We start from the raw sequence: 15,427 nt of genomic DNA, 5'->3' as shown, positions 1-15,427 counted from the left end.
TTTAATGCAGAAAATGAGATTGATGTGTCTTACTAACTAGCAAGTAATCGATTTATAAATTGATAAATGAATCGATTACTTAACATATGTTGTATGTTGTGTGTCTCAGTGTGGGCAGTGTGTTCACCCAGCCAGGCGCAGGTCCTCCTTCACTTTGGGTCTGCTGTGTGGACTTTAAGCCGGATTTCCAACCTCCATATCTACTGTCCTCTGGAAGCAGAAAACCTCCACTCTGTCTACTCTCCTCCACCTAAAGGAAGCCTCGTCGGTGTGGTGGACCACACATGTCAGTTACACCTTCATGTTCAGGTATTTTTCAGATTTCTTCCACTGCAGCCCTTAAGGCTTAATGTACCTCTCATAAGGACAATCGTGTCGAAGTTCACAGCTGCCAGTATTATCAGACTCACAAAAATTCAAGTAGGATTTGCAGGGCTGATCGATCAATTATTAGATGATAAAAAAATACATTTTCACATATAGGTAATCACTTAATCTTTTCAGATATTTATTTGGTAAAAAAGTCTTTGGTTCAGGCTTCTGAAATGTGAGTATGTGCTGCTTTTCTTTTATCGTTGTAATTAAAATGTTGCTGGGTTTTGGACTGACAAAACTAAATTAAGAACATCAACTCTGAGAACTTCGTCAACTTTGAGAACGTCAACTCTGAGAAATTATTGAGGGCATTTTTTATGAATATCTGACACTTTATATACTAACAATCAATCAAAAAAATATTTGGGACAATAATCTTCATGTCATGTCATGTGTCAGCACACGACTTGTGTGTAACGTTTTACATAGAAAACAACAGGTGTATTTGTTGTGACACGCAAATGTGTCATTATACAGTAAGTCGCTGCTACTGCTGAGCCAGACAGAAGATACATCTAAGCTCACTATGGACAAGCTACTGGTATTGGAGCAAAGTTTAAAAGAAACATTTCAAGTTACAGTAACTGAAAGCAGTTTGCATTAAAAGCATATGGTCATCATCATTCTGCATAAAGTGCAGGTGTGTCTGTGATTTGCATAGGAGAAGCACAAGTTAAAATTAAGAGGAAAAGTGTATTGTTCAATAATTTTCAGTGTATGTACAAGTATAATCCTACTATAATTGTTAGAAATTGAAGTTGAAGTAGACTTTCCATTAACATTGCAATTTGCTACATAAACTTCAAAATTAAAATGCCAACTGGAATGACTGGTTGGTTCCACTGTCTTAGGTCATATTTCTGACAGTATTACATCATTTCCTCTTTTAGAGTGGAATGAACATTGACAAACAGATACTGCAGCTCTCCCAGCGCAGAGACAAGCTTGTTTCAAAGCTGGAGGAAAACCTCTGCAGAGTCCAGTCTCCACACTACCTGACCAAAGTTCCTGCTCATGTCAGGGAACAGATTGACAGTAAGGTGAGTGCTCCTTTGGGTTATTTATCATTCTTTATCATTTGTGTGTGCAAGGGTAAAAGTCAATATTTTGTATTTCACACAGTTACCACTTTAAGAAACTAGAGAAACAAAATCAAATGACTGACAGAGTTTAGTAAGCTGTCCTACATTCCACAGCTCACCTTGATCCACAGAGAATCTCATGCCTCTGTGCCGGTGGTACTGCTATCTAAACTGGTAATTAAGTCATTCAGCTGAGATGGTGCTGTGATTATCTCTAAAACCAGACTGATGTTCTGAGATGAATGATCTCAGCTGATTGTTCACTAATGATTACAAGATTTTTAACAGGAAGGACAAATTTGAAATTGTAGTAGTTATTAAGTTCTTATTAATATCTTCAATTTTGTGCATGGGGACTATGGTGGCCAGTCTCCTAACACTAGGGACGATGATAATTTAATTATTTATTATCACGTAATTATTACATATTCAGAACTGTCAGTTTTACTATACTTCTTTACAAGATGGTTATCTAATTGTATGATAGCTACCATCCAATTATAAAACCACATGTGAAAGTGATCATGTGATTCATATTTGAACCTTTCCTTGTTTTCCTTCCTCCTTCTGTGTATTCAGATGTCAGCCCTGCAGCAGGAACTGAAGACCACTGAGGACCAGCTCAGCGTCCTGCAACAGACTCAGGCAGCAGAGTAACCACAACCAATGGGCATTACAGTAACTGAGGCTGCTGGACATCAAATCTGATGAATTTGATGAATAATTTATGCTGTCTGAGCCAGAGATTTGGACACTGCTTGAATAAAGGAGACTTTACGTAACATCATCATCATCATGTTATTTATATATTGCAGTAGCACATTGTTAAAACTGTGATAAAGCAGTACTGCACTGTTCAGTTAATAACTCACCAGGCAAGCTCCAGGTATTCATGAAAAGGAACATAAATGTGTTTGGTTGATGCAGATGGCAAAGTGGAGGTTTTCGGCAGTTTATTTGTTGCTCCTGATCAGCGAGTATTTGTGTCCTGTCATGGCCTTTTAGGAGTTTGATGTTTTTTCTGATAATAATCCTTCATATACAGTCACATGAAAAAGTTTGGGCACCTCTGACAATTTCCATTATTTTCATTTATAAATCATTGGGTGTTTGGATCAGCAATTTCATTTTGATCTATCAAATAACTGATAAACACAGTAATATTTCAGTAGTGAAATAAGGTTTATTGGATTAACAGAAAATGTGCAATATGCATCAAAACAAAATTAGACAGGTGCATAAATTTGGGCACCCCAACAGAAAAATCACATCAATATTTAGTAGAGCCTCCTTTTGCAGAAATAACAGCCTCTAGATGCTTCCTATAGCCTCTAATGAGTGTCTGGATTCTGGATGAAGGTATTTTGGACCATTCCTCCTTACAAAACATCTCCAGTTCAGTTAGGTTTGATGCTTGCCGAGCATGGACAGCCCACTTCAAATCATCCCACAGATTTTCAATGATATTCAGGTCAGCTGCCTGAGCAGGGACACCCAGACTTCCCTCTCCCCGAACACTTCCTCCAGCTCCTCTGGGAGGATCCCAAGGCGTTCCCAGGCCAGCCGGGCGACAAAGTCACTCCAGCGTGTCCTGGGTCTTCCTCGGGGTCTCCTCCTCCCGGTGGGGCATGCCTGGAACACCTCCTGAGGGAGGCGTCCAGGGGGCATCGAATACAGATGCCCGAGCCACCTCAGCTGCCTCCTCTCGATGTGGAGGAGCAGCGGCTCTACTCCGAGCTCCTCCCGTGTGACAGAGCTCCTCACCCTATCTCTAAGGGAGCGCCCCGCCACCCTACTGAGGAAACTCATTTCGGCCGCTTGTATCCGGGATCTTATTCTTTCGGTCACGACCCAAAGTTCATGACCATAGGTGAGTGTAGGAACGTAGATTGACCGGTAAATCGAGAGCTGAGCCGATACAACGACCGCATTACTGCGGCCGCCGCACCGATCCACCTGTCAATCTCGCGCTCCATCCTTCCCTCACTCGTGAACAAGACCCCGAGATACTTGAACTCCTCCACTTGAGGCAGGAACTCTCCCCCAACCCGGAGGGAACAAGCCACCTTTTTCCGGTCGAGAACTATGGCCTCAGACTTGGAGGTGCTGATTCTCATCCCAGCTGCTTCACACTTGGCTGCAAACCGCCCCAGGACATGCTGGAGGTCCTGGCTCGAAGGAGCAAACAAGACAACATCATCTGCGAAAAGCAGGGATGAAATCCAGTGGCTCCCGAACCAGATCCCCTCCGGCCCATGACTGCGCCTAGAAATTCTGTCCATAAAAATAATGAACAGAACCGGTGACAAAGGGCAGCTCTGCCGGAGTCCAATATGCAACGGAAACAGGTCTGACTTACTGCCGGCAATGCGAACCAAGCTCCTGCTCTGGTCATACAGGGACCATACAGCCCTTAGCAGAGGGCCCCCGACCCCGTACTCCCGCAGCACCTCCCACAGAATGCCACGAGGGACACGGTCGAATGCCTTCTCCAAGTCCACAAAGCACATGTGGACTGGTTGGGCAAACTCCCATGAACCCTCCAGCACCCTGCGGAGGGTATAGAGCTGGTCCAGTGTTCCACGGCCAGGACAAAAACCGCATTGTTCCTCCTGAATCCAAGGTTTGACTATCGGCCGAATTTTCCTCTCCAGTACCCTGGAATAGACTTTACCAGGGAGGCTGAGGAGTGTGATCCCCCGATAGTTGGAACACACCCTCCGGTCCCCCTTTTTGAATAGAGGGACCACCACCCCGGTCTGCCAGTCCAGAGGCACTGTCCCCAACTGCCACGCGATGTTGCAGAGACGTGTCAGCCAAGACAGCCCCACAACATCCAGAGACTTGAGGTACTCAGGGCGGATCTCATCCACCCCCGGTGCTTTGCCACCGGGCAGCTTCCAGACTGCCTCAGTGACTTCGGCTTGGGTGATGAATGGATCAACCTCCGAGTCCCCAGCCTCTGCTTCCTCTATGGAAGGCGTGTCAGTGGGATTGAGGAGATGCCGGTACCTGCCGGTACCCATCAGCTGCCTCAGGAGTCCCCCGAGCCAACCAGGCTCGATAGGACTCCTTCTTCAGCTTGACAGCATCCCTTACTTTCGGTGTCCACCACCGGGTTCGGGGATTGCCGCCACGACAGGCACCGGAGACCTTACGGCTACAGCTTCGAACAGCCGCGTCAACAATGGAAGCGGTGAACAAGGCCCATTCGGACTCAATGTCCCCAGCCTCCCTCGGGATCTGGTCAAAGCTCTCCCGGAGATGGGAGTTGAAGACCTCCCCGAAAGAGGGTTCCACCAGACGTTCCCAGCAGACCCTCACAATACGTTTTGGTCTGCCAAGTCTGTCCAGCTTCCTCCCGTGCCAGCGGTCCAACTCACCACCAGGTGGTGATCAGTTGACAGCTCAGCCCCTCTCTTCACCCGAGTGTCCAAGACATATGGCCGGAGGTCAGATGACATGACCACAAAGTCGATCATTGACCTCCGGCCTAGGGTGTCCTGGTGCCACGTGCACTGATGAACACCCTTATGCTTGAACATGGTGTTCGTTATGGACAAATTGTGACTAGCACAGAAATCCAACAACAGAACACCTCTCGGGTTGAGATCGGGGAGGCCGTTCCTCCCAATCACACTCCTCCAGGTAACACTGTCACCGCCCACGTGAGCGTTGAGCCCCCCAGTAGAACAATGGAGTCCCCAGTTGGAGCACTCTCCAGTACCCCTCCCAGGGACTCCAAGAAGGCCGGGTACTCTGCACTGCCGTTTGGCCCGCAGGCCGAAACAACAGTGAGAGACCTACCCCCGACCCCAAGGCGCAGGGAAACGACCCTCTCGTTCACCGGGGAAAACTCCAACACATGGCGGCTGAGCTGGGGAGCTATGAGCAAGCCCACACCAGCTCGCCGCCTCTCGCCGCAGGCAACTCCAGAGTAGAAGAGAGTCCAGCCTCTCTCAAGGAGTTGGGTTCCAGAGCCCTGACTGTGCGTGGAGGTGAGCCCGACTATCTCTAGCTGGTAGCGCTCAACCTCCCGCACCAGTTCAGGCTCTTTCCCCCTCAGCGAGGTGACATTCCATGTCCCCATGGCTAGAGTCACCATCCGGGGATTGGGTCGCCAGGGAACCACCTGTGGGTGGTGGGCCTACTGGAGGGCGGGCCCACGTTGCTCCTTCGGGCTGTGCCCGGCCGGGTCCCGTGGGCAAAGACCCGGCCACCAGGCACTGCGAGCCCCAACCCCGGGCCTGGCTCCAGGGTGGGGTCCCGGTGACGCCATTCCGGGCGACGTAAACGTCCTTGTTGTAATGTCTGTCATAGGTGGCTTTGGAACCGCTCTTAGTCTGACCTGTCACCTAGGACCTGTTTGCCTTGGGAGACCCTACCCAGGGGCATTAAGCCCCGGACAACATAGCTCCTAGGATCATTCAGGTGCTCAAACCCCTCCACCACGGTAAGGTGTTGGTTCCTTACTTGATTAAAGGTGTTTATTTTCTGGGGATGTCATAATTTTGATTCCTGGAGGATTCAGTGTCCAACACATTTTTAATGTGTTGGACACTGAATCAAACTAAACACTAAAAAAACTGACCTTAAATGACAACAGTTTCAAACAGTGTTCTGGGACCTTATTTTCCTGAGAACAGCTTGTTTATTCACTAATGGATAAAATATGTATTTCTGAGTTATATCATTATCTCATTAATATTGTAAATATTAAAACTCTGAGTTTTAATTTCTTCTCCAAAAACCTAAAAAAAAAATTTCATCTTGAAATGATGATGGATAAGTAGGGGAGACTCTGAGGATAAGCCAACAACAGGAGAGGCTGTGTAAGTCCTGGGGGACCAGGTCTACAGTAAGCATAGGACCAGTAGAATCTGTAACATGACATAGGACACAAGCCAGGCACAGCAGGTTGTCTTCAGCAGGTGATTTCATGTATTCTCCAGCATTAGTGACATAGCAGAAAGGGAAGAGAAAAAGACTGTAGCACCATGCCATGGTCCTCTTACTTCACCAGATCATAAACCAACTGCAAGCAAAAAAGTGGTGTAGCTTCCAATGAGAACAGCCGAATGGTGGTGCCAAAGGGCCTCCACTGGCACACCTCATTGTTTGACCAGGCTGTTCTACAAAAAAGCAAAGAAAAAAGGCTAGAATTAAAATAGTCCACCTTCCACCATGAAAGACTCAAATTTGCTGAAATAAGTATTAAATTTAGATCTCTAGATCTCGAGAGTGTGTAACAGAGACGGCTCTTGAGCAAAGTTATTTTCCTCCTGATTTGTCTGTGTGTAAAATAACATTTTAGAGTCAGAATGTTCAGAAGACATGTAGCTTGTGAAAAATGGGTTTACTTTGGTGACTACAGGGTGGTAGACTGTAAAGAGTGGTGTAGGGATGACGTATTTTTGTAGGCTAACCCTGAAGCTAGTGTCACCTTAGTAAGTTTGTGATACTCACAGGTTCTGTTCATCAAGATAATCTTCACAGATGAACACCGCTTTGTGATGTTTGAAGCATAAATTAAATGTGTAGCAGTAAAAAGCTAATGTTAGGCTACAAACAGACAACATCACGGTCACATGACTTAAACATCACCACCACTAAGTGTCTTACTACACAATTACTATACAGGTTTTCTATAAACTGATCAATGTGTAGCCCCCATAAATTTAACATAATAGTATATTGATTTGAAGTGTTGTGATTTTGTATGTAGTAGCATATGAACCTCCACAAGGTGGCACATAGTGCTCACCGATGGGTCTAAATATCAGCGGTAGAAATGAGGAAGAAGGAGGAAGTGGGGAAAAAACAAGATGAGCGCAAGTGCGAGTGCAGCTTTTTGTGAACAGCGTGGAGCGAAGGTTAATATATTGATTTAAAGGTGACATATTATGCTCATTTCTGCTTGTTGACATGGTTCCTTGATGTCTAAATGGAATGACAGTAACATGCTTTGGTCGAAAAAACCGAAGGATTGAGCACAGCAGGATTGTTTACACACCAGTTTCACAGCCCTGCTCTAAGCGGCCGGTTTGAGTGCCTTTCCCTTTAATGCTAATGAGCTACTGCGTGCGCCGCCCACCTCTTCCTGCCGGGCAGAAGACGTGCGGACGGCATCGCGTGACCATGGCAACGAGCTATACACAACTTTTCTGTGTCCATGCCTGCATATAACTGATAGTAGCACAGCAGACATGTAGCAGGTAACCCCTGTCTCCGGCTCGAAAACAAAGTAGTGATTGCTTTACTGCAGGTAACGTGCAGGTCACTGTCCTTTAGCACAACATGCTAATGAATTAACGTAGCTCACCGTCCACGAACAACTGAGACGATTTCATACAATCTCCTCTGCTTGTTCACGGCGGAACAGCAGCTCACCATCCGCGAACAACTGAGACGATTTCATACAATCTCCTCTGCTTGTTCACGGCGGAACAGCAGCTCGCCGTCCGCTAACAACTGAGACATTTCACACCGTCTCCTCTGCTTGTTCACGGCCGAGCAGTGGTTCACCGGCCGGTTAGAAGCGATAAAATCTCAATATCCTAATTCATTTTCTCAATTCACTGTCATGTTTTAAAAGAGTGCTGATATGACAAGTTAACATTTGGTAACATTAACATTATCGTGAATACTACGGCCAGTAAGCCCAACGTTGATAACTTCACATGTAACGTTAGTTCAGCCTCATATTTACATCGACGGTTAGCGTTAGCTCATGTGCTAAACGGCCAAAGTAACACAAACTACACTGTTTTTAAAATACTTACAGTTCCATCATTGACAGTGGGTATGGATCCATCTTTTAAGGGACAATCTTGTTGCCAGTCCAGCGTCCAGTCCTGACCCTGGTTGCTGAAGCAGTCCGGCGTGAAGTGACTGGCACAGACCATAACGCTTTTGCTCACTGAAGCTGGGACGTTTCCCTGATAAATAAAATGTAGCCACTTCGCTCTGATATCCTCTTTGGTAGGGAGGCCATGTAGCGAAACAGGAGGATTCGTGCATCCGACGACAGAGCAGCAGTGCTTGGCTTTCGGGTTGTACATGGTAGCGTCAGGCTGTCACTTACAAGTGAAGCGAGAACGAGGAAATGGCGGATCCTCGTTCAGGTAGCTGGCGTAGTGTGGGAGGAGATAGCCAGCGCGAGGGCTGGAGTATGCAAAAGACCGGATTGTGACGTCACAATCCGGTCGAAATCCAAACGGCTCGTTTAGAGACTCAATTCCTGACTCCGGCAGGTACAAAATATTGACTTAGTTGTCGAAACTTATGCTTAAGGGGTGGGGAGGCACTCCGGATACGCAAATATACATACTAAACCAAGGAAAAAGTGAGTTTTGCATAATATGTCCCCTTTAAGTTTGAAGTTCTTGTTGTTTGAGAAGAGGTCAAAGTTGTCCAGGATGATGATTTGTCACCATTTGTTTTGATGACTATTCTCCGGTGAGTGTGTTATGTTTTCAGTGCTAGCTTAACTTTGTTAGCTTGAGCTCATTTCACGAACGTGAGTGATGAAAAAAAACCCAATCGGAGGAATGTGAAGTATTTGGAAAAAATGCTTATCACCGTTGATTTAATGATGTATGAGATACTGCTAGTAGAAACGATAGCCTTTTAAGTTTTATTTTTTTAAAAGTGTGTGTAGAGCTGTGCGATATTACGATATATATTGTAGTGCGATATAAAAATGTCTATCGTAGGATATAACCCTCTGTTGTTTATATCGTAATTTTAACGTGTAGGCTACTTGTTTAGCACTGTTGCTACACTAAGGTTAACGTACACTACGGTTGTGATTTAATACGCCATGTAAAGCACAACTCAATGTCGGAATGTCCGTTGGATATCCAAATTTTGAGTTCAAAACAAGTTCGTTGTATGAAGGCGATGTAACTGCAGCAACGCTATTGCTTTGTGGTAGCATTTTTACATCACCCGCAAGGACTCATTTACGGCACCAGTTGCCCGGGAGTAAACAGAAAGCAGCATGGCGGAGACGGAGGAGAGTGCAATGGAAGAATAGTTTTTGTTTACAAATTCTTATTTGTTGTGACAGTCCTGCAAAAAGTCACAAATAAAAGGAGAAAGTGATTGATTTGAAGATGTATATATATATATATATATATATATATATATATAGATAGATATGTATACATAATTCTAAGAAAAAATACTATATTGGGATATATATCGTTATCGGGATATAAAATTAGCTATATCAAGATATAAAAAATTTTCCATATCGCACAGCAGTAAGTGTGTATTTGTGTTGTGACTGTGTGAATAAGTGAAGATGAAAGACATCAAAACAAGCTGCTAAGATCTACTGATGCTGCATAGTTTTAAGAATCAATATGGACTTTAACTAAGGTTAAACTGTAAACTATGCAGGTTGTTTTTTTTTATGGTTGACTTCTAAAAGGGGACAACGGCAACTCGCAGTGGTTTCAGCGGGTGAGTGGCAGTCTGGTCGCTACTACAACTTCAAGTGGAGCCACTCTGTGGATCAGGATACTACAGCTTCAACTGGATTCCAGATAAGATTTGACAAAACAAAAGAAAAAAGGGGCCCCTACATAACTGAACAGAGACTGAACTAACTACAAAAGAGACAAAGTGACTAAAAACTTTGGACTGGACTAAATTGAACTTGAAGAAGCAATTTTCTTTAATGAGGAAGATCCCACTTTACAGTGGAGGTGATTTTATTTAAGTTAGTTATCTTAAGTACCCAGGTACAGTAATTTACATTTGGACAATTGAGGTATTTTGTTTTATTTTTTATTGTGATCTTGGAGAGCTCTGGGTAAAGAGAGGTACATTTAATTTCACTTGAACCTGGTTCACCGTATTTTATTTTACCATTTTGTCAAAGCATAACATAGAGGTGAATAAGCACTTATTGAGAGAAGTGTTCCTATTCTTTTATGGTGAATAAATGCATCCGGATATTGTCTAAATATTGCACTTGTGTTTTGCTTATTAATTCTCCAACTAGAACTTAGATTTTAGATATTGATATCATACTATTCCTCAGACTAACCTCTCTCACTGTTAGTGTTACATCAATTTTGTGGCGAGCTAGCCAGGAGGATTTTAAGTAAAACTCAAGCTAAATTAGCAATTTGTTGTTTTGAAGGGTGCATCAGGAATAACTATGGCCACTATTGCTGATATTGAATGGGATTTTGAAGTAAAGAGGTCAGTTCTTGCCTTAGGCATTAATGATGATGATACAAATGATGAAATCACTGAGGTTCTAGAACCACATGGGAGGGTGACTAAAATAGTTCACGTGAACCCAGAGCAGGTCGTAATAGAGTTTGAGTCTGAAGAAGTGGTAGCATACCTCTCGACCAGATTTCCTTTTGAGATAGCCACTGTCAAGGACCCTGCTTTAAAGTGGTGTTTAGACAGTATTGATAAACTCATGGCTTCAGCCAGTCAGCCCCCTCCCACAGCTAAAGCAGAACTCAGTGTACCGACTCCAGATGGATCAGATTCTAGTGGGACAGATGGTTCAGATTCTGAGAAGGGTGGGTCAGATGGTAGTGCAGGATCCTTTGCGTCATTTCCCCCAAAGGAAAAATCCCAGGCCCCCCCCTGCTCCAACCAGTTCCACATCCAAATCACTTGACAAGGCCACAAAACCCAAAAAAACGGGCTGTGGAAGTTGCTCCAGCAGTATTGGGCAATGATGCACTCAACCCCCAAGATGTGCAACGCAAAATAGTGGAGCATGTTATCAAGAGTGAAGCTTCTGCTTCAAGCTTCTCTCCCAAGCGACTGCGGTCCTTCTCAGGTAGAATGCCCAAGCCACCTGGTGAAGTAGACTTTGAGACTTGGTGTTACATGTTCCAGGATGGCCTGGCCACTAACATGCAGAGAAGGATGATACTGGAGAGTTTGCTTTCACCTGTTTCAGACATTGTCAGACAACTTGGGCCCAGTTTATCCCCACGAGACTATGTGAGACTCCTTCAGTCAGCATATGGACGTGTTGATGATGGTGAGGAATTTTTTGCCAAGTTTCTCAATACTCACCAGGATTCAGGTGAAAAGGCCTCAGAATATCTTCAGAGGTTACAAGCGATTTTCAGCACTGCAGTAAGAAGAGGAGGTGTGAGCGAAGCTAATGCAAACCGACAGCTATTCAAACAGTTCGCTCGTGGTTGCTGGGATCAAATCTTGCTTCTGACCCTTCAACAAAAGATAAAAACTGACTTACCACCAGATTTCTCTGAACTCCTCCTCCAGCTGAGAACAGAAGAGGAAAGGAGAGCAGTAAAGATGGATAGGATGCAACGCCATTTTGAGAGCTCAAAGTGAAACCCACCATGCACTTTCAGTATGTTGCAGAAGCTGCTCCCAAAGATGAGCTTAACACAGACATTCTACAGAAATACATAACAGAAACAGAGAGTCTAAGAAAGCAAGTATCGAGCTATAAATACAGCTGACAGAAAAGAGAGCTCAGAGGAAAAAACATGAACAAAAGACTACTACAGTCCCTGAGCCACCAACAGCAACAGCTGACATCCAAGTCCACCAGCAAACCTCAAGACCACAACCAAAACCTTGGTTTTGTTTCAAATGTGGAGAAAATGGCCACATTGCCAGGCAATGTGAAAATACTCCCAACAAAGACCTGGTTAGCAAGAAGTATAAAGAATTGAAAGCTAAACAGCAGGAGTGGAGAGCCGAGCATGGTCAAGCTTTAAACTGGACCGGGTTTTAGTAGGGGGACAGACTGAGGCCCAGCCAGAACAAAGTCCCCATCCAGCACAAAGTTCTATGCACAATCAGAGATATGAAGAAGTTAACAATATGAGTCAGTCTCTACCAGGGCTGTCAGATGAAGCTCTTTTGACAGCATTGGTGGGATCAAAGCGCATTGCCACATTGACTGTAGATGGAGTTTCATGCAATTGTCTCCTCGACTCAGGCTCCCAGGTGACAACAGTGTCAGAGTCTTTTCACTGGCTCCATCTGCCTTCATGGTCAATCCAACCATTGCGGAAAATCCTGGATATAGAAGCTGCAGCTGGCCAAACAGTGCCTTATTTAGGTTACATAGAGTTGAGCATCTTCTTCCCACAAGAAATTACTGGGAAACCTGAAGAGATGTCCACTTTAGCTCTTGTTGTACCTGATTGTAGAACAAATAAAGATGTTCCAGTGCTGGTTGGAACAAATGTTTTGGATGTGCTTTATGAAATCCATACAGCTTATGAAGAAACCAATGTCAACAGTAACCATGTTCAGTGTACCACCACTCCTCTGATCGAAACAATGTACCACAGACAAAAAGTTAGGCAAAACAATGAGAAAATTGGAAAAGTGAAACTGCTGAGCAAGAAGTGTGTGGCAGTATCACCTGGTGAAAAGGTTGCCTTGACAGGTTATGCTAGAAATGTCTGTATTTCCCAAGGCACATCTGTGCTGGTTGAGCCTGCAGTGGCAGCCTTACCTGGTGGTCTGATGTTCTGCAGTTACATCATGACAGCTCCTGCAAAGTCTTCTTTTAAAGTTTCCATCCTGGTAATAAATGAAAGTGCTCATGACATTAGAGTGCCTGCCAGTCAAGATATAGCTGACCTTTGCTTACCTTTGTCAGTTTCCCTTTACCATCTACTGCAGGTCAAGACAGCAGCAAAGGAAAGGCTCCTCCAACCGCCACCACAACTGCTTTGTGCAACAACATCAGCACACCTGAGCCAGCCAGTACTCTGAAGTTTGACTTCACAGATTCTCCTCTCAGTGAAGAATGGAGAAAGAGAGTCACTGAGAGGCTAAACTCAATGTCAGATGTTTGTGCCACATACGATCTGGATTATGGGCACACCACAGCTGTAAAGCATTGCATACGACTCTCAGATCCCACCCCCTTCAAACAACGGCCTCGACCTGTCCATCCATCAGACTATGAGGCAGTCAGACTGCATCTGAAGAAACTTTGTGATGCTAACATAATCCGTGAGTCTGAAAGCCCATTTGCATCTCCTATTGTGATCGTTAAAAAGAAAAATGGTGCAATCAGATTATGTATTGATTATCGCAAATTAAACAATCAGACAATCAAAGACGCCTATGCCTTACCAAACATTGAAGAAGCCTTTTCAGCCCTCACGGGATCGAAGTGGTTCTCGGTCATGGATTTAAAATCCAGATACTATCAGGTGGAAGTTGAGGAAGAAGATAAGCATAAGACAGCATTTGTAACACCAATGGGGTTTTGGGAATTTAATCGCATGCCCGAAGGGGTGACCAATGCTCCCAGCACGTTTCAACGTGTAATGGAGAAATGTATGGGCAGTTTGAACCTCAAAGAAGTTTTGGTCTTCTTAGACGACCTGATCGTTTTTTCGGCCACTCTCGAGGAGCATGAAGAACGCTTGTTCTCAGCAAATTGAAAGAATTTGGACTTAAACTCTCCCCTGAGAAGTGCAGTTTTTTTCAAGACATCAGTCAAATATCTGGGGCACGTGGTGTCAGAGAGAGGGGTTGAGACAGACCCAGGAAAAATTGCAGCTCTCACAACCTGGCCGAAACCAGAAAACATAAAAGAACTAAAGTCATTTTGGGGGTTCGCAGGGTATTAAAGGAGGTTTATTAGAGATTACTCTAAAATAACAAGGCCCCTAAACAACCTGACAGTAGGCTATTTACCTCCTAAAAAGTCTGGTAAGGAAAATCTAAAAAACACCCCTATGATTGACCCTAAGAAACCATTTGCTGATAAATGGACCACGAAATTTGATGAGGCTTTTGACACACTCATTCACAAACTCACAACTGCACCTGTTCTGGGCTTTGCAGACGCTAAAAAACCTTACGTTCTGCATACAGATGCGAGTTTGCATGGTTTAGGTGCAGCTCTTTATCAAGAACAGGGTGGCCAGTTACGAGCAGTGACGTGTGGTCAGGAGAGGCAGGGGAGGCAGAGCCTCACCTGTCATCATGGAAAAAATAAAATATATAATAAACAAATAAATTAAATGGTTATATTTATCAAATGGTTTGAACTATAAACTAATTTTCCATTTTACTTAAACAATTTGGATTGTTTTTTATTAAAAATCGCTGAATATTTCCGTTCAAATACGAGGAAGATTGGGCAATCCCTCACAAACTGTGCTCTGCCATGCAATGAGAGTGTGTCACTGTCTCTCTGTATGTCGCCAATCAAATGTTTCAAAGACTTTTAATATATGTCCCCCCTGACTTCCCATAGTTTAGCTGATGTATATAATATATGTGTATAACCTGTTTCGTGTGCTCAGCGATCTTACAACGGCAGTGAAGAGGCACTGGGTGAGGCAGGCAGTTCTCTTGCCTCAAGGTAGGGGGCACTTGTGAGCCCAGAAATTCTAAATGCTACTCCACAGCTGCAGAGTAAGTGACAGCGAGCTAGCAACAATCTTAGAGTCCATAGTTACGAGTGAGTCAAGTGCAGGGATATTTTTTTCCCTCTCTCGCCCCGCCTGGATTTACAATGGAGGATTTTCTTAACTGGACTTTCAATCGAAACAGGAGGTAATAAATACAGGAAGACCAACACCGGAGCTGAAACTGCCTCAGACACCGGCAACTGGAGTGAAAGGCAGGAAGTGCTACTGCTAGCTGCCGCTGCCACGAATTGAGCCATCCCTTGCTGTCAAATGATGAATAATCTACTCTGTTGGGTTCATATATTTGTAAATCTGATTCTGATGGAGTCAGTGCCTCACCAGCCATGAACCTCACCGCACATCACTGGTTACGAGTGATAGCTTTTGCAAGCAGGGGTCTGTCCAACTGTGAAAAACGCTACCCTACCCATAAACTTGAGTTCCTCGCCCTCAAGTGGGCGATTACTGACAAGTTCTTTGACTATCTGTATGGGGCACAGTTTACAGTTGTTACCGATAACAATCCCTTAACATATGTCTTGACAACTGCTAGGCTGGATGCCG

The 15,427-nt window shown here is 44.5% G+C and overlaps 1 protein-coding gene across 3 annotated transcripts in view; it reads left to right on the top strand.

Moving 5' to 3' along the window:
- vars2 (valyl-tRNA synthetase 2, mitochondrial) overlaps positions 1-2,239 on the top strand; it is a 44,853-nt gene extending 42,614 nt beyond the window's left edge. For all 3 annotated transcript variants that reach the window (XM_073463627.1, XM_073463628.1, XM_073463629.1), the window contains 3 exons: positions 110-309; positions 1,266-1,415; positions 2,037-2,239. In XM_073463627.1, the coding sequence (XP_073319728.1) occupies positions 110-309; positions 1,266-1,415; positions 2,037-2,114 (428 nt within the window). In that variant the 3' untranslated portion in view covers positions 2,115-2,239. The remainder of the gene's footprint in view (positions 1-109; positions 310-1,265; positions 1,416-2,036) is intronic.
- Positions 2,240-15,427: the final 13,188 nt, after the last annotated feature.

Source organism: Pagrus major, chromosome 3 (genome assembly GCF_040436345.1).
Source record: "Pagrus major chromosome 3, Pma_NU_1.0".
Taxonomy (NCBI): domain Eukaryota; kingdom Metazoa; phylum Chordata; class Actinopteri; order Spariformes; family Sparidae; genus Pagrus; species Pagrus major.
This window is presented reverse-complemented; position numbering and strand designations above follow the sequence as displayed.